The 21,686-nt window shown below is 45.2% G+C and overlaps 1 protein-coding gene across 1 annotated transcript in view; it reads right to left on the minus strand.

Moving 5' to 3' along the window:
* Positions 1-21,686, minus strand: part of Tnks (tankyrase) — a 169,715-nt gene that overhangs the window by 144,350 nt on the left and 3,679 nt on the right. Inside the window, exons 2-4 of the mRNA XM_077643796.1 lie at positions 16,287-16,511; positions 4,085-4,293; positions 652-746 (exon numbers count right to left, since the gene is read on the minus strand). Of these exons, the coding sequence (XP_077499922.1) occupies positions 652-746; positions 4,085-4,293; positions 16,287-16,511 (529 nt within the window). The remainder of the gene's footprint in view (positions 1-651; positions 747-4,084; positions 4,294-16,286; positions 16,512-21,686) is intronic.

Here is a 21,686-nt window from a genome sequence, read left to right on the forward strand (position 1 = left end):
TTGACACAACACGCCACACCTCAGAACAATCAATACCTCTTTATGGCAAGTGCAGCAGTCACCACAGCTTTCACTTTTTGTAGCGTCACACCAAGTGGCGCTACAACAGTTCATGTTCAAAAGCACCGCACAACAGTAGGACACAACAAAAGCATGGAACAAGCTGAGCGCACCCAATCGTGCTGCACCCACCGTAAGAGGTGGTTGCTTCCTCCTCAACTCTCCCCACCCCACACATAGCTGCATCCTGTTTCTGGGTTTACAGTGGGTGTCAGCTACATTTGCCTACTTATTTTCATTTTGGGGTCCATTTTGCATTGCCCACGTGAGCCTTCATGTGAAAACTGCATGAAACAAAAAAATCTGACTTTTAAATTTCGTTACATCCAGGCTTAAATTGTATCCCCTCTGCAAACCAAAGACCACTGCTTCCAAACTATTGCTTCCAAAGCCTAAGGGCTCTCCTTTTAGTCCTGCATACATGCACATGGTGAGTGAAAAAAATTCTTACTTCCCATCTCTTCTGAGTGCTCATTCACAATGTATAAATGTAAAAAGTCAAAATGGCTGCTGGCACTTGTTGCACTCCCACAATTGCTCTCTCACTGCAGAGTTTGTACAACGTGGAAGCTACAGTGGGACTGGCCTTACCCCTTATCTTTGGCATGAACATCAGCTCCGTGCTGAAGAAGAAGCTGGACAATTCGTACTCGGTTGTAACCTGCTGCCAGGTGGAGCGGTGTTGACTGCACATAAAAAGCATTCCCCAATCAGCAAACCCACCCTATGAGATGCAGTACACATCCCAAAGTCACATGGGATAAAAAGAGGTGCGATTTTTCTCCCAGAGAATATGCTATTTATGTGACTGCAGAGGTGGAGAACTGGACACTACAGCCCATCCAAGCACCACCGTTAGCTTGCCTGTATTCATCTACGACTTGCTGTAATGATTTTGACCATACTACAGTCAAACCCCCTTACTATAACAATATTGAAGAGCCATGGAAATAACCCGGTTATAACTGATAATTGTTTTAACCGCATTGTACCGAAAAAAAGAAAAGATGACAAACTTTAGAGCATTTACTGACAGGAAAGACCCGGAGGGGTTTGATTGTTCTAATGCCAATAAAATCACATTGATTCAAACTTCAGGGGACCGGAAAAATTTTCAAATTACCAAATTATCCTGAAAAACTACTAACAATAACCGATTGCATCACAGCATATTTGTTTGATGAAAGACAGGACAATGGTTCCTTGCTTTTGAGATGAGAATGGCGCGACGATTAGGTTTTTTTTTCAACATTTTCATAAACGCTTTATTACATGCATACTGTTGGGAGCATCGACGCACGTTTAAGGTTTAAGGGGGTTTAACGTCCCAAAGCGACTCAGGCTATGAGAGACGCCGTAGTGAAGGGCTCCGGAAATTTCGACCGCCTGGGGTTCTTTAATGTGCACTGACATCGCACAGTACACAGGCCTCTAGAATTTCGCCTCCATCGAAATTCGACCGCCGCGGCCGGGATCGAACCCGCGTCTTTCGGGCCAGCAGCCGAGCGCCATAACCACTCAGCCACCGCGGCGGCTGGGAGCATCGAAGCAGGACTGCTCAAAAGTGCTAAGGGCCTCCCCAACAATGTTCACAGTGCGACGTGCAAGCACTGCAGCTCCACCACTACCGTGTCACACTCCTCACAAGCAGCAGCGTCCCGTGTCACTGCAATAACAGCGAACGGCACATGACGAGCTTGCAGTTTCGGCGCACTAACCGGAGAATAAACCACGCGGACGACTGTGATCCCGCCAATCAGCGCCCGAAACGGCGCGCAGCGGGGTTCGGTTAGCTAGCTGCTACGGGCTTGCATGAAGCTCAGAAAAGCGAAACCGAAACTATGCGATCTGACTAATTTCGAGACGGGGCCGTGCGTTTGTCGTCATGCCTAGTGTTGTATGCACCTCTCAGGAGCACGGATGACTCACCAACATAGAATTCAGGTTTGAACAGGGCTATTTCATCAATCATTTGCCGCGCCAGTCATACCTGGATGCAGCTTCCCTTCAGGAACCCGTTCGAATTAACCGGTGTGAGACCCATAATGTCTGAATTATTGAGCATACGACGCCACAGACTTACATGGGTGCAGTTTGAATTAGCCAGATTTCCAAATTAATGTAGGTCGAATTGTGAGTTTTTGCTATTCTATTACAACTTGCAAAGGTTCCTGTTCGTTGCTGTCCATGCCGGTGACAGCTGCCATGATTGCCTGGTCGATGAGGTCATTTGTCATGATTGCATCGTCAGTGTGCAAGAATTCTTCAACTCGGAATGCCACAATCACCAGCATTCACCAATGACTAAAGCCCCATCATCACTACACCAGTGGGAGCTTCGTGCGCCTCCGCGTCACTGGCATCAAGCCCGCTTTCCGGAAACAATTCTTACGGGAAATCCAAGGAGCTTGCAGAACCAAGGGTATGGTGACAGCTGACAAGAGAAAAAGCACGCTGGCAACGCACGTGCCCCACACCGACTGATTTGGGAGTACGCATGGCACGCATGGCTAATGTGTGCCATGCGTGAAAGAAGAACACGTGAAAGAAGCGGGAATTGTTATATCTGATATGTTGTTATAACCAGTATTGTTATAAGTGGGTTTGACGTACTTAAACTATACCTCAAGTGCAATTTGTTTCATTGTGTCAATACATAAGGCAAGCAAGCTGTCCAATGACAATCTGAAATAAAACAAATGCAGTCAAACCTCGATATAAAGAACACAGATATTATGAATTATTGCCTAAATCAAACTGTTCCTAAATTTTTTAACACATGCATTTCTTACTTCATTTACCAAATGCAGTTTGCCACAATATGGATACACATTAAACCCGAAATTCAGAAAAAAAAATAACCAATTTCATTACTGGCAGCAAAATTTGTCTGCGTAAATATGGCGGACAATGCACTACCCCGCTCAATGTTTTGTAAAATATAGGGCATAAATATCAACTGATTTGCAACATGAATTATGCAAACACACCTGAAACAAAGAAATCACCATTAGGTGCAGCACACACTCGGAAAAAGCTGAGCGCTCGCTATGCATACAATTGTGTACAAAGCACATTTTGTGAAGCAAACTAACGGCATGGAACGTTTTCTGTGTGCAAGATCATGAAATTCTCTGAGCACTTCTCTCCAGTATGCACCATCATTGCAGTGCCACGATTTGCACTGATGGACACACAGAGCAGGAAGCATTCCTTGGGCTATGGCATATTGACGAATGCAAAGTGCCCTCCATAGTAGAATGTAGCCCGCTGTGGGTGCATAAATCAAGACCTACTCAACTCTAGCATGCCAGTCCTGGTTCATTCCTTTCACCACTACAGCCATAATGCTATGAGTGGCATGGTGCTAGTCAGAGCTGGAAAAATTGCTGTAGTGACTGCCTTCTGCTGTCCTCTAGCTTGCTTCTGACCTCGCACACTGTACGCATCAAACTTCAGTGCTGTTTGAGTCATCATCATACATTACATTTGCCCCTTCCTAGAAAGCGGGCAATTTCTGTTGAGTTCGCTTTAAGAATTGACTTTGTTCCTTGATTATTCTGAACTCAATATGCCTAACTAGGATCATTCATAAACCACTCCACATGATACTGGATACAGCAAATAAACTTTGCTTCCATGATGCATTGCACTACTGTATTGACAATCAGCAGTAGAAAGACTAGACAAGAACACCAAGGAATAAAATGCAGTCAGGACTAGCTGTGTTTCAGCCAGATGGCATACATCAGAACCAGGGACGTATCCAACACCGGAACCCCCCCCCCCCCCCCCCCCCCCCCCACCATCAGTGTTCTTGTTAGGCATAAGCCCTGCCCCCCCCCCCCCCCCCCCCCCCCCCCCATTCCCACCCCCACCCATGGCTATACAACTACCTCGGGCCGCTCCCGAAAATAATTTCTGGCTACAGGCCTGGTCAGAACTGCCACCCAATGTAATGACACAAGAACACAAGTACGTTTCTCATCTATCTCGTAACATCAATGGAAAATGCTTTGGTCACCTTACGGCCATCGCTGGCGTGGCAGTTGACATTAATGGATGTGAGGAGTGACAACAACTTCTCCTCGTTTCCACTGCGGGCAGACTCAAGCAGCTCATCCTTGCGGTAGTCACCGGTGAGCACGCTACGAGTTGATGGGTCTGCCAGGTCCAGCGGAATTTTGCCATCTGTGTTGCGGATAGAGGCATCTGCCCCATGCTGCAGAAGCACTGCACTCGGGAGAACAGGAAAGGAGACACACAGGACATTACACACAATATGAGCGAACATTCAAAAGTATGTCAGCATACTATAGGAGGTCGCAATGAACAGTAGGTAAAATTGAACAAAAAAGTTACTTTGATACACTTAAAAATGTCGATACATGAACAAGCGGCATACTCATATGACCACTGGCATACACAGTTGAACCTCATTACAAGAGAGAGACATGAATGTAACAGACAGTCGGGTATAAGAGATATTTTTCACTCTCATGGTTGGCCACACTATCTCTCCTATTAACTCTTTCCTTACAGCACCATAGGCCATCAGTCATATATATGACTGACGCTTTGAATCTGCTGCCGAAAATTCAAGACAGCACTCCTGCATATGCTGCACCATCTAGTTTGCTTCTATAAAACCATTTCTTTAGTTTCAGCTTTGTTTTGTAGCGATAGCTACATTACGGTAGCATTTCAGCCTTCAGAGTGGCGGCGCCGTGGCGGTGGCAGCGCTGCCACCCCATGGCTGTGCCGCCACACTGTCACGTAGTGCGGAGCAGCTGCCAGCGGCGCAACGCCGTGGCTGATCACGTGGTTCGTCACATGGTTGGTCACGTGACCAGCCACGTGGTGCAGAGCAGCTACTGCGGCCAGCAGCGCAGCGCGCCAGCGAAACCGAGCTGCCACAGCTGTGCGCATGCGCCGTGTCAAGTGGGACGAAGATGAAGAAGGAACGCCCAGCGAAACGGAGCAGCAAAAGACTGACTTTGCAATTCAACTGAGCAAGTTCCACTCAGCCAGCTGTCTCGTCACTCCAGGTTTAACCAGAGCTAAACCACCACCAATTTTTTTCATCTTCTAAAGTAAGAAGGCGACGTGAAAAATGAATTTCTGACTGTACGTATTCCTCCAGTCACCAATCATGACATCCGCTTCGCTGCGCACTCCTCGCAGGCAAAAGGCTACAGTGAGCACTTTTGTTGGTTCTTATGCTGTCTTTTCTTTCTTTCTTTTTTTTTTTTGCAGTAGTGGTGAGTTAGGCCACCCCGTGGAATGGTTCGATTTCAGTTTCAGCTGCGAGACTTCGTCTCAGAGGCCCGGGACATCAGCTCGTGCTCGTGTGTTTCATTTGGCCATTCACAATGTATTCTATGCAACACGCTTCACCTGTAAACGATGAGTGGTTTCATCTGGCGTTTTAGGGTCTCTGCGACATACTGCCCATATATTTTACCAAATGAGCCAGCAGATTTTTTTATAATGATGTCAAGGAAGGCTACGCCCCCTTTTCACCCATAAAAGTCATTCACTACCAACCAGAAAAAAAAAATGAAAAAAGTAGGAACTGCAAGCTCTGCTGCAAAAAAACGAGAACTCAGAACAAGTGTAATGTGCAGCACATCCACATCTACCTCCACTCCATGTCCTCACGCGACTGCTTCCTCTACTGGCAGAGCAGTCATTTTGCTTAAGGGGGGAAGCTGGTCTTAGAAAAAATTTTTTTATGAATTAAGTCACAATTATGAAATCTTCAGGGAACATGTATTTTTGCGCACTGATTCCAAATATGAAATTTAATTTAATATACAACAAGTCCTTGTGGACATCATACAATATGTTATGTAACTTTTTGTGGAGAGCTTTAACGAAATTCTGCTGCAGGGAACTTGCTAGAATGTATGCCGTCCGCTTGTCTTGACAACAAGCTATGCAATAAGGGTAAAATTATTATCCTGCCTATCACAGAAGTTGAGTTATAGGGTTTTGAACTTCGTACTTCACAAACGGGAAGAAAAATTTGTCTTCCTGTTTCTGAAGTGACAATTTCAAAATTCTATAACTCAACTTCTATGACAGGCAGGATGATAATTATAGCTTTATTGCATAGCTTAATGTCAATAGAAACCAATGGCATGCATTCTAGCAAGTTCCCTGCAGCAGGATTTCTTGAAAGCTCTCCACAATAAGTTACATTAACATATTGCACAAGTGCTCAAGAAATTGTTGTACATTAAATTAAATTCCATATTTGGAATCAGCACACAAAAATACATGTTCCCTGAAGATTTCATAATTGTGACTTCATTAATAAAAATTTTTTACTAAGACCCTCTTCCCCCCTTAACTTGAAAGGCCCCCAAAAGTGCAGTGCATTATGTATGCAGCTGAAAATCTCATTAATGGTGGCTAAGAACACGTGCAACGTTTTGTACATTTTATATTTTTTGTAATCAATTTCTGGCTCAGTGCAGTCTTAATTTTGTTCTGCTTGTATTCTTTTTGTGTTACCAGCATAGTTAACCAATAAATTTTTGAAAAGATTTGCACACACAACTCTGGCACTTTTTTCGTTTGGAATAATCATTAAGCAACAGTTTGAAGCATTACAATGCACAGTGCATTTAGCACCTCTAGAAGAAAATTTTTATTTTAAAGCGCTCAAAATTGGTCACTTTTTTCATGGTAGGAAAGAGTTAAGTGATCACTTTTGTAACAGACATCAGGTGTAGAAGACATTCGGTAACAATGGCCAAGTAACCTTTGAATATTTATCAAGAACCTCGATTACAAGAGACATTTTAACTTAACCCATTTGCTTCCATGATTGGTCCGCACGGGCACAGCAAGACCTCGCTTGTTTAAAGAGAATCTACAATAGCCCGCACTGAAAAGGTTGCATGTGAGGATTTTTTTATTTTTTTCAGCTGGCAAGACTATCACAAATCTAGAGCAAGTAAAATTTCTCTTTTCTGTGAAAAATCTCGAAGCAGTCAGGTGTGTGAAGTGCGAAGTGGTATTTGTTGCACTCCCGACAGCTTTCGCTTTTTTTACCGGGGCTTTGAAAACTAAACATTGCGCAACGCTTTCTGCTATGCTGTAATTCGCAGGTATTTGGGGATCAAATTGGTTCTATTGAAAAGCCTCTAGACACATTTGGAATGAAGCTACAACTGGTTTCCAGTGCTCTTGTCCCAGGGCAACGCAGCCATATGAACAATCTTTTCGACGAGATAAACTTTACTCTTGGTATACCACATTTTTTCCCGGTCGCTTTTAAGTAGAATATGTAACTGCTGTAAACAGCGAATATTTCCCTGCAAGCTCTGAATTTTCGAACCAGGACTCAAGCTATGTCTGAAGTGCTAGGCTCACAGTTCGAGTCCTAATTCTCACCTTGCAAAAAAGTCACTCACTGCTTTACATCATCTAAAAATTTAGGTTACTTACAAATTGCAGACCCCTCACCTTCAAAAACCAGCACACGAATTCCCGAGCCCCTGAAATTTTCTGCAACACCATGGTCATGTTTCAAAGAAGCGGTGAGAAAATTTTTTTCCTGCAATATATATTTTCAAAACTAGTGAGCAACTAGTGTCATGCAGTGTGAAGACTACTATCCAAAAAGTAGCAGCCAAGCATGTGGTGCGCTGTTTTGATGTGCATTTAAAGTGAATGTTTTAAAGCGAGGACGGCGAATCACTGTCTCTGTAAGTGAATGGGTTAACTTGTGGGGTTTCTCACCCACTCCGCGGATGCGATACCAGCGCTTGCAAACCGCAGTCGCATCCGTGTGCCACGGAGAAGGCAAGGCATGATCACTGACGTGATATTTATTACAACCAAAACTAGGAACAGGCCAGCTAGGTGCAAAAAAAATCGACGAGGACACATTAACTGCGAGTGCCACGTGAAGAACGACTTTCAAACTACCAGCGAGGATAAGGGAGCAAGCGTGCTGGCATCTGCCCACACCAAGAACGGCGGGAATGCGCGGCGAGAGCACACTGCAGAAGCGCACAGCAGTCCTGCTCACTATAATGCTGCAATCAAGAAGCTTGAAACCTGAAGGGCCATTAGTCAGTGGTCTGCGTGGTCCACAGGTTATGCCACGAATCAACAAGGAAGCCTCCGCTGGGCATGCAGCATCGATGATAAAATTCGTGAGCATTTCACCGAGTTCACCTGTGCTAAGTGTTCCTGAGAAAATTATTCTAAACTGGCTTTTCTCTGAAGAATACCCAGTCAGCGAAATGAAGCTTCCAATGTCGTGGTTTAGTTCAGTTGACTGCAGGCGACGGTGACATGCTGATAAAAACTGGCAGGTAATCACTCCCATATGGGTTTTCTAAAATACCCCATTTAAAATCGCTAAAAACAGACGAACTAAAAGACAGACCTAAGCAGGGCATTAGAAACTTTCAGTACAGCGTATAAGAGCTTACGTACGTTATATGCAAGCATTTAGCAAAAGGTTACACTAGAAATAGCATGAGCACTTAGTTTATCGTATGCCAACCCGAGCACAACAATAGCGCAGGCCGAAGGCCGCAGTCTGGTGTTAAAATGTGAAAATATTTTGTGAATAATTTTTCGCACTTAGCCAAGGTTATCTAAGTCGTATCCCGCAGACAGCCAGTTTCATGGCCAGGTAAGTCGAGCCACGGCTTAATTTCTTTTAGGTAACTGAACCGAGCAAGGTTTTTAATAACGTCATTACACCATAACGTCATGTTGAGTTCTTTCAGGCCCATCTGCCCACCGCCAAAACGACATTTGGCAAGGCTATGACTACCTTGGGGTAAAAATACAAATCAAGGCAAGCCACAGTCGGTGGTGTCCTGTTAGGGTTAAGAACGGCAAAATCATTACACAGAATCGAATATGCGCAAGTTTATCCCTCATTCATTCTGCTGTCGACGAGAGGAGGCAAAGTGAATATCGCATGTACCATTAAACGGCAATGAATATGACTAAAAACCCAATAATATTTAAAAATTCTCTCCAAAGTGGGTGACATGGGCACCGCCATGTTGACAACACTATTTTTCCATGCGCAAGCATGATCACGCACGCTAAATTCGAAAAACAGCATACGTAATGCGAACGTCCATAAAACCTCAATTTGACCTCTGATGTTGGTTTTCTCACTGCCCCAAAAAGAAGAGTGTGCATTAAAATCTCCAACTACCAGGTATGGCTCCGGTAACTGTTATAAAAGGTTCTCGAATTCTTGAGTGTTACTCTGAAGTGCAGTTCAAAATATACAGAGCACAGTGTAATCGTTTTGTAAATAACCGCACTAGCTGCTAGGGCTTCGAATCCAGTTTTCAGTTCCAGCTCACAAACTGCTACATCAGGTTTTACAATGATGGCTACGCCTCCCGAGAGCCTGCCCGCCCCTTCTCGGTCACAGCAGAAGACAGTATATTTCTTAAGCTCATTTGTGTGATGAGAACCTAAATTGGTTTCTTGCAGACATAAAGCAACAGGAGAAATTGAGTTTAAAGGGGTTGGGACATCAAATTTTGAGGCTATAGTAAGCTTGTTATGGGCTTCCTCTGTATGTAAGGTCAGCCATGGCGAGGTACTGGACGCAACAAGCGCTTAAAATGCCACAGCGCAGCACAGCGCTGCCTTGGGTCGTGCCCACTGCCTCTACACAGGAGGTGGACGACTGTGCAGAGGGCACATGGACATTCGAGTTCAACCTCAACCTGTGAGAAGAGGCCTTGAGGCCCACCAACCTGAGGGTCTGCGCAGCCTGCTTTAAGAGTGGCGGAGTAGCGTGAGCTACCCTGAATGCGGGCACGGATGGCCCTGACTGCGGGCACACTGAGTTTGGCCTAGAAAGGTGCCGAAGCCTGGTGCGGTGTGCCAAACCCATGCACCACATTGGTGAAGTTTGATTTTGCGGTGAAGGACAATGTGTTTGTAAGAGCAAATTGCCTTTGCGCTTTTTTAAATTAAATGTTTTCCTTTGTCTTTAGGGTGACTATTTGCTTTTCCTTCTTCCAGGATGGACATGCCCTGGAGTATGCAACGTGGTCTCAGGCCATTCCTTACCATCAAGACCAATAAAGAAGAAACACCTTTCTGGGTGACAGCAGAAGATAAGGAAACATGGCAGAGATGCCTCGCCAAATTTCTGCAAAATAGCTCTCGACCCTCCTAGTACAGGATCCCTTCCTGGTATAGACTTCTTCAAAACGACATTGCACGTGACATGCTTCTCAATAGACGTGAGAGACATGTACTACAACATTCCGCAAATTTGTAGAAAAGTGCACTGCACAGTACGACATTAGGTTCCAGAACCTTTGCGGCATGATGTTTATGGGTTTCTCAGTTTACTTGCCTTATACCTAATAACTCTGTACAGTGAATATGAAGGAAAAGTGTACCTCCAGAAAGAAGGCATCAGTACCAGGTCCTGTCTTGCCCCAGTTCTGTCAAATTTGTTCATGGCCAGGGACAACCGGAAACTCGCACAACCACTAGAGGGCCTAAACATCAAGGCTTGCTTTAGATATGTCGATGACTATCTGATTCGCCTGCCTCTAGAGCAAGCAAGAAGATTTGTCGAAGACAGGATCCTAGAAAAATGGAGCAATGTTTTCCAAAACCTAGAATTCAGCTGCAAAGTCCCCAACAGTTCTTGCCTGCAACTTCTTAGCATCCAGAACAAGATAACCGCTACCTACACATGTTGGATGTACAAGACAAGAAGTGAAAAAGGCATCATGGGATTCCATTCTTGGCATTCCAAGATTACCAAAAGAGGTGTCACAATGTCCCACCTAAAACATTCTGTTAAGAAATCCTGTCCATAGAAAGCAGAGAAAAAACTCAAAATTTAAGCAGAAAGATTAGAAGCCAGTGGGAACACTGAGCTGTTCATCTCACAAACAGCAGAAGGCCTTCTCAAAGAATTCAGAACAGGAAGAGGAGCAGGAACAATAAAATAGAAGGAAAAAAATGCCCGTCCAGTAGTTGTGCCATACGTGCAAAACTTTCACATTGACTGCACGAGATTGGGGAAAAACACGACATTCCTGTGGTGCTGTTGGAAGCCACCAAGATGAGAGGGTTCTGCAAGATGGTGAACCCCCATGATGACCCAAGCAAGAAGAAAAGCACGCGTGGCATCAAGCACAAGAATCCACATGTAGACTGCTTGCAAGGTGTTATCTAAAAGATCCCACTACATGCAAGAAGGTATACGTGGGCCAGACAGGCCTAAATGAGAGGCTGAATGAGCGCAAGTGTGCGTGTGATGAAATCCTGACAATGCACATCAACAAATACACCCCCCCCCCCCCCCACCTCCTCCCCCTGGAAAACAATGACATATGGAGTCTAACGGCACTAAAGCAACCAAGACTATGATGCCTCAAACACAGGGTTAAAATGTTTTGTGTTAAAGGTGAAGCTTTTAATGCCTATAGTTTGTTTAAAATGCTGGCTTCCTTGAGAAATTTAATAATACATGAAAAATCAACAAGCTCTAGATCACCTAAAAGCAGCATGGGGTGTAATGGGATATATTCATTGTAGAATGTTGTAAAATACTTTTTTCTTAGTTAAAGTTTTATACACAAAACACGTAGTTTACTGTGAATTCACCACCACATATTTCGCAGAGAAGTTTCTCTTGTTTTGTCAGAAGTTGTGTGTAAGGTGTCCGTGTCCAATCCTTAGTCGACACAAAATAACTCCTGTGAAACATTATTAATGTCCATGCAATTTCTTATCTCCTAAAATGGGCTTTACAGAATGTAGTTTGTTGTTTACTTGCTCTTCCCATGTAGTCTTCCACTTATTTCTCAGTGTACTGCAGATTAAGTTGAAAAAATCCCTGTGCAGTATGTTTACTTGATTTATTTGGCCATATCGTGCTTGTGCAGCACATGCATTTGCTTTCTCATTACCCACAATTCCGACATGGCTAGAAACCCAGCAGAATTTAATGTTATTTTTTTGCATTGTGACTAACTACACTATTTTCAATGTTTCCTATTAAGGGTTCAGCAGCATTTCTAGAGTACAATGCTGTGAGCATACTCGGGGAATCGGTGTAAATTATGCTATTTCTGATGTTCCCTTTTACTATTTGCTCTACAGCCACATAGATGGCATAACACTCGGCAGTAAAAACCCATGCACACTGTGGCAGTCGTATCGTCTTTTCACTTTGTTCCTGAACCACTACACTTACAACATGAATTTCTGTTTTTGAGCCATCAGTGAAAAATTCAGCGTAGGTGCCATATTTTTCTTGCAGTGCAAACAAATCTTGTACTCACATTTATCTTAAAACCGCATCATTAAAGGCCTGATAAAATGCGGTTTGTTGTTGAATAATCTTTTGAATGGACACTAGGCGACAATGGGATGGCAGAGATGTCTCTGGAGAGAACAGATTTTTAGGACGTATGTACATGTAAGTGTGACTCTTCGATCCTCTAAAGCGAGCTCATTAGCTTCGAAGTAAAGACTGGCTACCGGCGATGTTCTGTATGCTCCAGATGATAGGCGCAGACCAAAATTATGAACAGGGTCTAATCGATTAGTTTCAGGTACAATGCTCTTACTTTATATGCACTCCTCATAGTCCAGCTTACGATGCTCTTGCTTTATATAACCATATACTATGCACTCCTCACAGTCCAGCTTAGAGCACACCAGAGGGCGATAGATTTTCATGAGAGCACTGTTACAACATTGAGGGCTTGAGAAGCTTTCTTTTCAAGTCTGTTAATATGTGGTAGAATTCTGAACCTTCACGTGGTACGAAATGCCTTCTCCAGGTCAAAGACAACACTGATACAGTGCTGCTTGTGGATGAACACCTCCTGGATGGTATTTTCTAGGAGGACAAGGTGATCAGTAGTTGAACATTTTTTCTAAATACATATTGATGGAGGTCTAATAGTCGACTGGATTCAGATATGAAAGTCAGTCTTATGTTCACAACACTTTCGAATGCTTCTGCAATACAGCTGATGAGAGCTATCAGTCTGTAACTGCTAGGATTTCGTGATTTTCCGGGTTTAAGAAAATGTACTATAGCCTCAGGTGCTTTCTCAGTTACCCATACCCATATTTTATTAAAGAATTTCAAGAGTGCCCCTACGGCAGCCTCAAGACAGATGGGCAAGCATAGTGTAATGCACGTTGTCTGGGCCTGGTGCTGTCTTTTTACCGGAGGATAATTATTGAATTCCTGCATTGTGATAACCTCATTGTAGTCCTCATGCATGCCTGCTCCAGAGGGAAGTTTTTGTTTTTCTGCTATTGCTTTGAGCTTCTGTAATGTGTTCGTGCAGTTCGGCGAACTTGAGACTTAAGCAAAATGCTAGCAAAGTACCGTATTTACACAATAGTAAGTCGACTCGAATGTAAGTCGACCCTCCATATCACATTTCAGAAAAAAAAAGAGGTCGTTTAAGCTTGGCCTTTAGTAATACAACGCGAAAGCACTATCCTGCGGCCTCCGCTTATCGCCATCGGCTGCCGCGCGCAGAAGCACCATCGGCTGGCGCCGCGCGCGGGAGCACCCGGGGCACATTCCAAAATGAAAATGTATTAGTCATTGGACTACTCGTCCACACTTGCGCCATCGTCCCCACTAGCGCTGCCGTCATGATCGCTGCTGCGGTCCCACAGCTGGTTGTTCCAACATCGTCTCGCAGCGATATCCCGCACTTCGCAAACAGCCACATCAAGACATTGAGCAGAACAGCTGAACATTTTGCCTCACTGCAGCTGCCACACCTGTATCAGCCGGTGAGAAAGTCAAACTTGCAGCCCAGCGCGCTGTTCGTTTCTTCGGCGTAAAAAATGACAGCCAGCTCGAATGTAGCCGTGAACGAGCGCCGGTTGCTTACTGGACCCGGAGCACAAATGACAAAGCACTACGTTACAAACTTGTGAAACGCAGCCAGCAGTAGTCAAATACGTCAGAGCCAAAGAGAAACTACGCACGAGCGGCGTCAACTCTTCCGTTGGCTACCGACACTCTCCAGCGCTGCTGCGGTTCCGAGTAGGCGAGCCGCCACGATTGAAACAGCGGCCCTTCCATCAATCGATGCACCCTTGAGTGCCGAATGTGCGGTTGAAAGTAAATAAAAAAAACTTTGACGAGGCCTATTAAGAGTAGAATGCGAATGCGTTATCGGGCCGCTGCCGCTTATCAGCAGATATAATCTGCGGCCACGTGTGGGGAGTGGGCTGGTGCCAGTTAGCTACTTATCGACAGCCACCATCGGAGGCCACGCGCGGGGTGGGGATGCCAGTTCTGCACGTTGACATAACAGCTGCTCAAGGCCAGCACGAAGAGCGATGCAACAGAGCTGCGCACCAAAAGTGCAACCACGCAGTAGCATGCCTGATATCTTGTTTGTCTCGCCTTTATTTATGGAGCGATGCTTTGGTTTCGATTTTAAGTCAACCCCCCCACTTTGGATTTTCAGATTTTGAAAATAGGTCGACTACCAATCGTGTAAATACGATACTTTGAGCTGTGTGCGCGCCACAATTCCGTCCCACGGGAAATTACAAAACAAAATGCGGTGGCAGGACAATGCAGGAGGAGGAGAGGGGGAGGGGGGCGATGCGTGCATCGACCCGTATTTGAAGTAAACATTTTTTTTTTTCACCAGCAGAGGCTACATTTTGGAGGGTAGACTTTTACGCGGCAGTATACAGTAACTGCAATGTTTGTACAATATAGGTAGCGTGTTCCCTCAACAATATTTTTTACCTGGGTCTCATATTTTTTGCTGCGCTCGGTTAATTCGAAAACCCGGTTAATTCAAAGATTTTTCGCGGTCCCAGTGACTTCGAAAAAACGCAGTTTTACTGCATGCCCTGCAACAAACTACAGATCAAGCAAGCCACAGGAGCTTATTCTTGTCCGGGTATATTTGTGCTTTGCTAATAAAAGATGGATGAAAACTATTGTAATAGTAAATGATTACTTCTCTAATTGCTAAGTTACTTTTCACGAGTTGTAATTGACCACTGAAATCAGTTACGTTCCATACGAAGTAATTGCAATCGATTACTTGTTTTCTGTAACACGTACAAGACTGCCCTTCACCAAGTGCAGCAGTACGAATTGTTCACCTCAAGCCAGTTATCAATGTCATCTCTGAAAGCTCCACCATCACCACTCAAAGGTTAGGCAAAGCCTCTGGCAGATTGTACATTGTGCACAGAACAGCAAGAACTTCAGAAAGAAAGACTTTAAAGACAAACAGCAACATGATTTAGTGAAGGAGGAGGAGACACAGTCATACTTTACTAAGCATAAGACTGAGCAGACAATGCAAAGGAAAAGAGGTGGTGGGAACCGAACCCAAGGCCTCCAAATTTCGCGTCGGATGCTCTACCAACAAAGCTACAGCAATGGCTGTCCAATCTTCTACTTTTGGGGGTATTTATGTGTAGTGTAATAAAACCTTGACTGTGTTCACCAGGGCCACCCTCATCCATAGCTGCCGACGTAGAACACCCTGTACTACCACGAGCATAAGATGGTCTCTGAACAAGCTCCTTGGAGGGGAGGAATATAGGAACTATAAACTCTGCCCAAACAACCTGCACTAAGGAGATTAACTTCAGGCTACTCATACAGCATTGAGGCATCCACAACACTACCACTCAAGCTGAAGCAATACTCAACTCACAACATGCCAAGTCAACTCCATCTGTTCTATATCATCTTCCCTCACTGGCCAAAGGCTGGCCCTGCTTCCATTATTCTTCCTGCCTCAGGAAAATGCTGCATTGGCACCTTCGGAAAGGTGCTATCTCTGGACACACGCACACGATTTTTGTCCAGCTCTCATCAGTGCAACTATAACAATTGTGTCAATACAACTTGGCACCACCATGTTCCCCCAGAAGACAAAAATGCACCAAGGCAGTTCTGGAAGATGGGCCACATGGATACCGTGCAGCGATGGCGAAGCGCTGAAGCAGGGTGCCCTGCACTACTTGTTTAGGCCGACAACGTAGTAGGTGGGATGGCTTCTCTTCGTGGTTCCCTTTCTAACAATAGATGTGCTGTCTTCCACATCTCAGCTTCAACACCTTACAGTAAAATATCTTAAAACACAAAAGAACTGCCACAGTACATGACCATTTTGCACAGCTTATACCCCTGAAGGAAAAGGACCCCACCAGGCACAGTTCTGCTATACACCACTCACCTATGCACACATCAACCTTCCCCTTGATGGCAGCCTCATGCAGCGGTGTATAGTTCCAGTTGTCCCGCGCATTGGGGTCAGCCCCATGCTTGAGCAGAAGCTGCACCACCTCTGCGTGGCCAAAGGAGCAAGCATTGTGCAAGGGTATCAGGCCACCATCATCCTTGGCATGCACATTGGCTCCATTTTGAAGAAGGTGCTCGACCACGTCACGGCGTCCAAACCCTGTAAGCAAAAAAATTAAAGGAGGAGCTTAAGCTCCACCTTAAAGGTATGATGCAATAGAGTAGTGGGTTAATTCCTATATATGCAGAATGTGATTCTCTACTTTACATTCACAGATCTCTGGGAGTCCTCATACCCTTCCTGGCACAGTGGTGCAGCGGTCCATTTTTCATTTTGCAGTTATATTAAGAAATGTTCCGTTTCCGTTAAGCGATGCGCCACTGCCCTGTGATGGCAGCTGCTCCCAGCAGTGGGCCCAGGTTGATCTTCCCGAGCGACCAATCAATAATTTAACTGCAGCCTGCCACAGTGGGCAGTTTTCTCACTATCCAATGAGCAGGTTGTGATGACACCGCAAAGTTGCGTGCCTTATATGGCTCACCTGCCTCCTACGTTGCTCTCTGGGCACCAACTGGCAGATCATGCCCGTGATTATTTGCTTACAACGCCGACATCAGATTTTCTGGACAATGAGGCTATCACGTTAAAAATCTCAGTGAAGCAGTAAGGATTTGTGCACAGAAGGCACAGATTATAAGCACTGCTCAAAGCTTTACCAGCAGCATGCTTGGCCAATGCAAGTAGCTCTGCAGTACATGTCAAAAGTTATTTATGAACCAACTACATACGAAAGCTTACCTAAGCAGTTATGCACAGAGGTATACTTAGGTGCAGGCGGTATGCGTGCTTCATGTCAGTACAGGAAGTGAAAAAAACAAAAGCTGCTCCAGCCAGAAGCTTTTTTTCTTACGGTCCAGGAGTCAAGGTTACCTTGGTTGGGGTGGGCAAAATGCAAGTGCTGCCCTGATGTGCTGTAGCAATTTTTGTCACCCCCAAGAAATTGTCAAAATCCTCCTCAATGAGAACTAACGTAGTGGAAATTAATAAACTCTGCAAGAGACATGCAAGACTGCTTACATGTGGGAATGCAAAAGCATTACTGTCCCTGGATGCACTGACACCCACCCACACACACACCTTCCACATATACACGTGTGACACTACCCAGAACGCTGTACGACGAATGGTTGCATCATAATTTTGATAAGAAAATTGTTTTTTTGAGGAAACGAAGTGGCGCGGTAGCGGTCTCACATTTCAGTGGATACCTCAACCACGCCTTAAGGGAAGCGGTAAACTGGAAAGGGGTACTTCGTACCTATCGCACCTAAGTCGTTTTTCTGTATATGTATATATTTTAGCGTTCCTTCTTAATAAAGCTTAGTTGCGAGACAGCGCTTGTTTTGTCCCCTTTCTGTGTCCAACGTCCGTTCGTGCTGAATTTTACCGCCAAAATGAACTACATCCAACTCGCCCAACTGACCATTCTTCTGGAAAGGGGTAAACTGGCAAGGCATACAACTGAAGGCGCATATGTCATCAGTTCAAATCCTTGTTGCAAGCTAGTCTCCGTCACAATTTTGGTACAAACGGCTGCGTCACAATTTTGGTACGAATGTCAGGAAACCTGGTGCGACACTGAGGTAGGCCAGTGGGAGGTATATATAGACAAACGACATTTTTGTCATGGTTTATGGGGGTTTAACGTCCCAAAGCGACTCAGGCTATGAGGGACGCCGTAGTAAAGGACTCCGGAAATTTCGACTGCCTAGGGTTCTTTAACGTGCACTGACAACACAGTACACTGGCCTCTAGAATTTCACCTACATAGAAATTCAACCACCACGGCCGGGATTGAACCCGCAGCTTTCGGGTCAGCAGCCGAGCGCATAACCACTGAGCCACCATGGTGGCTAACTTATTTTGTTGTCCACACAATAAATACGGCTTGCTACATGAGGTAAATCAGCTATATTGGCCGCACTGAAGTTATATTAGCAATAAACTCGTTATATTATTAAATAATAGTTAAAAGTACTTACTTTTACTCATGCCAGTGCCATCAGCCTTTCGTGAAAGCCGTGGCGATAACAACTTCAGGACAAGTACCACGAGTGAAACAAACTGTCATGGATGTGGATATGTCTAAGCTGCGTCCTTTTTGTAGCGAGTGCCCATTGTTGCTCAGCCGACGATAACACTCGGCTAAATTTGGCGCTGCATACTTGCGATGGGCAATTACCGCGTAAATTGCAGTTAGGCGCAGCAGGCCAGATTGGCTTAAAATGGCACGATTTGTGCAGCACTTACACCCCTGCACCTTCCCACTGTGGTATCAGCTCATAGGTCAAGAGATAGGCAGTCTCCCAAATAACTATCGGTGCTAAAATGAGCCTCACAGGAGCTCGAGAGAAGCAACCTGGGTCCAGCAAGCCCCACTAATGGTTGTTTGAAGCACCCACCTTCTGGGACAGTGGCGCATCACTTAACCACTGCGTCAGTAGTGATATGACGACTCTGCAACCCATGAATTTACGCAAGAAAAGGAGTACTTGCACAGGAGGGATCTCTAATGCTACCGCATTATATTCTTAAGGGCTAGTTAACCATTGTCCCAAGTTTTTAGTGCGCTAGCACTTATAGTGGCCATTCCGCATGTTTGGGCGTTGTCTGTCTGTCTGCCTGTCTGAAGCCGGTTTTGTGGCAGGCTGCTCACCTCCCCACCGGGTGGTGGGCAACATGCCCACCATGTCAAGTGGCAGCCCATTTAATTGTAAGAGGCTGCTCGAGAAGAGCGACCTGGATCAGAATCCAACCCAAACAACCCAAATCCCACCGATGGCAACACCTGCCATAGCACCTGCCTTGTGCCACTGCACCACTGCTCACCTGACCACCGGGTGGCTTACTTGTTAAGATGTAGCTGGTGGGCAGAGCACAGTCGCGCAGTGGCACAAGGCAGGTGCAATGGCGGGTGTTGCCATGTCCTCCTTTCACTTTTGCATGAAAGAACACACACACCAACAACCCTAATCTAGCAGAGCAGCGCACCACCAAAACACATCTTGCTAGCGAACTTATCCACATTTGGCCTAATTACCCAAATCCACTGACATATTTTTTATTCTTACCACCATTAATCAAGTAGACATGGCAATCCCAATTTAATGCAGTAAAATGGAAAGTTGAGCTAGTTGGCACCTCATATGTATTTGTAGAAAACGCAAATGACCATGGAAAAACAAGTGTCCATTTTTTTCAGTTTCTACAAATATGACGTACCAATTAGGTCAGCGCTCATGCAGTCAACTTGCTTGTTCATTGTCTTGTGCACAGTTTCTACAAGCAGCCCAATCTAGCATTCAACAATACATTAGGATGACAGGTGCACTCATATGAGAGTCTATTTGGTGTCACTCCTACAAAAACCTAAGTGCAGAAAAATGGAAAGCCGAACAAGTTGAAATGTGTCCATTTTTGACAGGAAGAAGGAAGGACGACAAGAGCACTGGTGTCATCCTTCTTCCTCCTTGTCCCTTGACGGTGCGGTCACCAGCTAAGATCTGCCCACTGCAGGACAACCCTGTAAAAAAAGTTGCCGCCACCGTCTCGAAGATGAAGTAACGAGCATTAGCTGTCTGGAAGACGCTGAAGTAACGAGCGTTAGCTGTTTGGTTCACTAGAATTAAGACGACGAAGCTGGCCACTGCCGCGCCACTGCCAGCTTCGTCGTCTTCATGACAATATGAATGAGTCACCAATCAATCACCAATTCGATATACTAATGACGTCACGAATCAATCCCCAATTAGGTTGCTATATCATTTAATACGGGGGTCGCCACCTTGAATTCCTCAGACTTAGAAAATTTCATGCCAAAGGTAGGAGGTAGCAGAACCCAAGAAATCGAGAAATGTGATGAGTAAGAGCTAACGCTCTTCAAATATGTGCAATCAGTATAGTGCACTAGTGTCTAAATGAGATCACACTTCTATGCACAACCTGTGTGCATCTACCAGAGATCTAACATTTATGACACTCAGTATATGGACAGTGATACAGACAGCATCAACCTTTTTCTGGTGCTTATCTTCTGTTCGCACTTTATCAGCCATGAAGTGTCTACCAGTCAAAGGACATAAGAGTCGTGGACTCCAATTGCCGCGAATCTCTATACGCGTCCCCAGCTGCAGAAGGGGAACGCTATTGCGTGCAGGTTCGAACGAGACAACAAACAGATCAAACAAAAACAAAACAAAGCAGCGTTTACAATTTGAAAAAAGAAAGAAAAAGAGTGAGTAAGAAACGAAAACTCAAAGCAGAACACACACTCAACACGCACGCGTGTAGCACTACAGGTTAAAGGAAAGAGTTCACCAGAACTTGAGCGTCCCAGGTGAAGCGGGGATGCCTTGGAGACAGGGCTGACGCGGGTGGATGAACTGCAACATGTCGCCGGTGTTGCGTCGAAGGAAGCAGCGGAACGGAGTCAAGTGATAGTAGGAGCGGAGAGGACTACAGGAAGACGCTGAAGGACTCCCGTCAGCCGCTCCAAGAACTTGGCAGCAGCAAGAGTAGCGTAGCTAGCACACATCGTCGGCGTCCCGAAACACCATAGGCTTAATGCAGGCTATCCAAGGGAGCCTTTTGGCAGCACAGACCCTCAATCTATCGGCTATCGGCCACGCTTGAAAGGGACGCAGGAGGCTTGTGTCAGTGATCCACGGGAAGTCCACGGCAGCACGGACCCAACGTCCAACAGTTGCCACCTCCATGCTTGAATGACACGACCTCCGCTGCGCAGTCTCCCTTCACACCTGTTTTCACACACATCAGCTCTCCGCTCCTCGTGCTCGCCACACTGTTCGTCATCGTCGGCTTGCAAACACCATTAGCATGTGCACACACACTACGTTGCGCTGGCACGTGTAGCACTCCGCTGTCGACGCACCACACTCAAAAATCCCCCGATGATTTGTTGTGCACCTCACAATAAGCAATCTTTCTGACAAATTCTGAATTCTACCAATTTGGAATTCTTCACTATGCTTCAACATTTCTTGGTATGGCCCTCAGGCATAAACTGAAACATCTTGGCACAACAACATCCTCTTTTTGCTACCTTAAACGGTGTTATAAACATGCCGCCAAAAAAAAGAAACATCTCCGAAGTATTTGTATTTCAATTATGCGCACATTTGTAATCGTAACGGTCCCAGTTCGTAATAAGCTTTAAGAGAACAGAAACAATGTTTGCCTTTCACAGCAACATATGCCACTTGTACTTGTGAAACAAGGCAGTACAGCTCCATAACTAAGAGATATGTTTACTTT

The sequence above is a fragment of the Amblyomma americanum genome, chromosome 1, assembly GCF_052857255.1.
Source record: "Amblyomma americanum isolate KBUSLIRL-KWMA chromosome 1, ASM5285725v1, whole genome shotgun sequence".
NCBI lineage: Eukaryota > Metazoa > Arthropoda > Arachnida > Ixodida > Ixodidae > Amblyomma > Amblyomma americanum.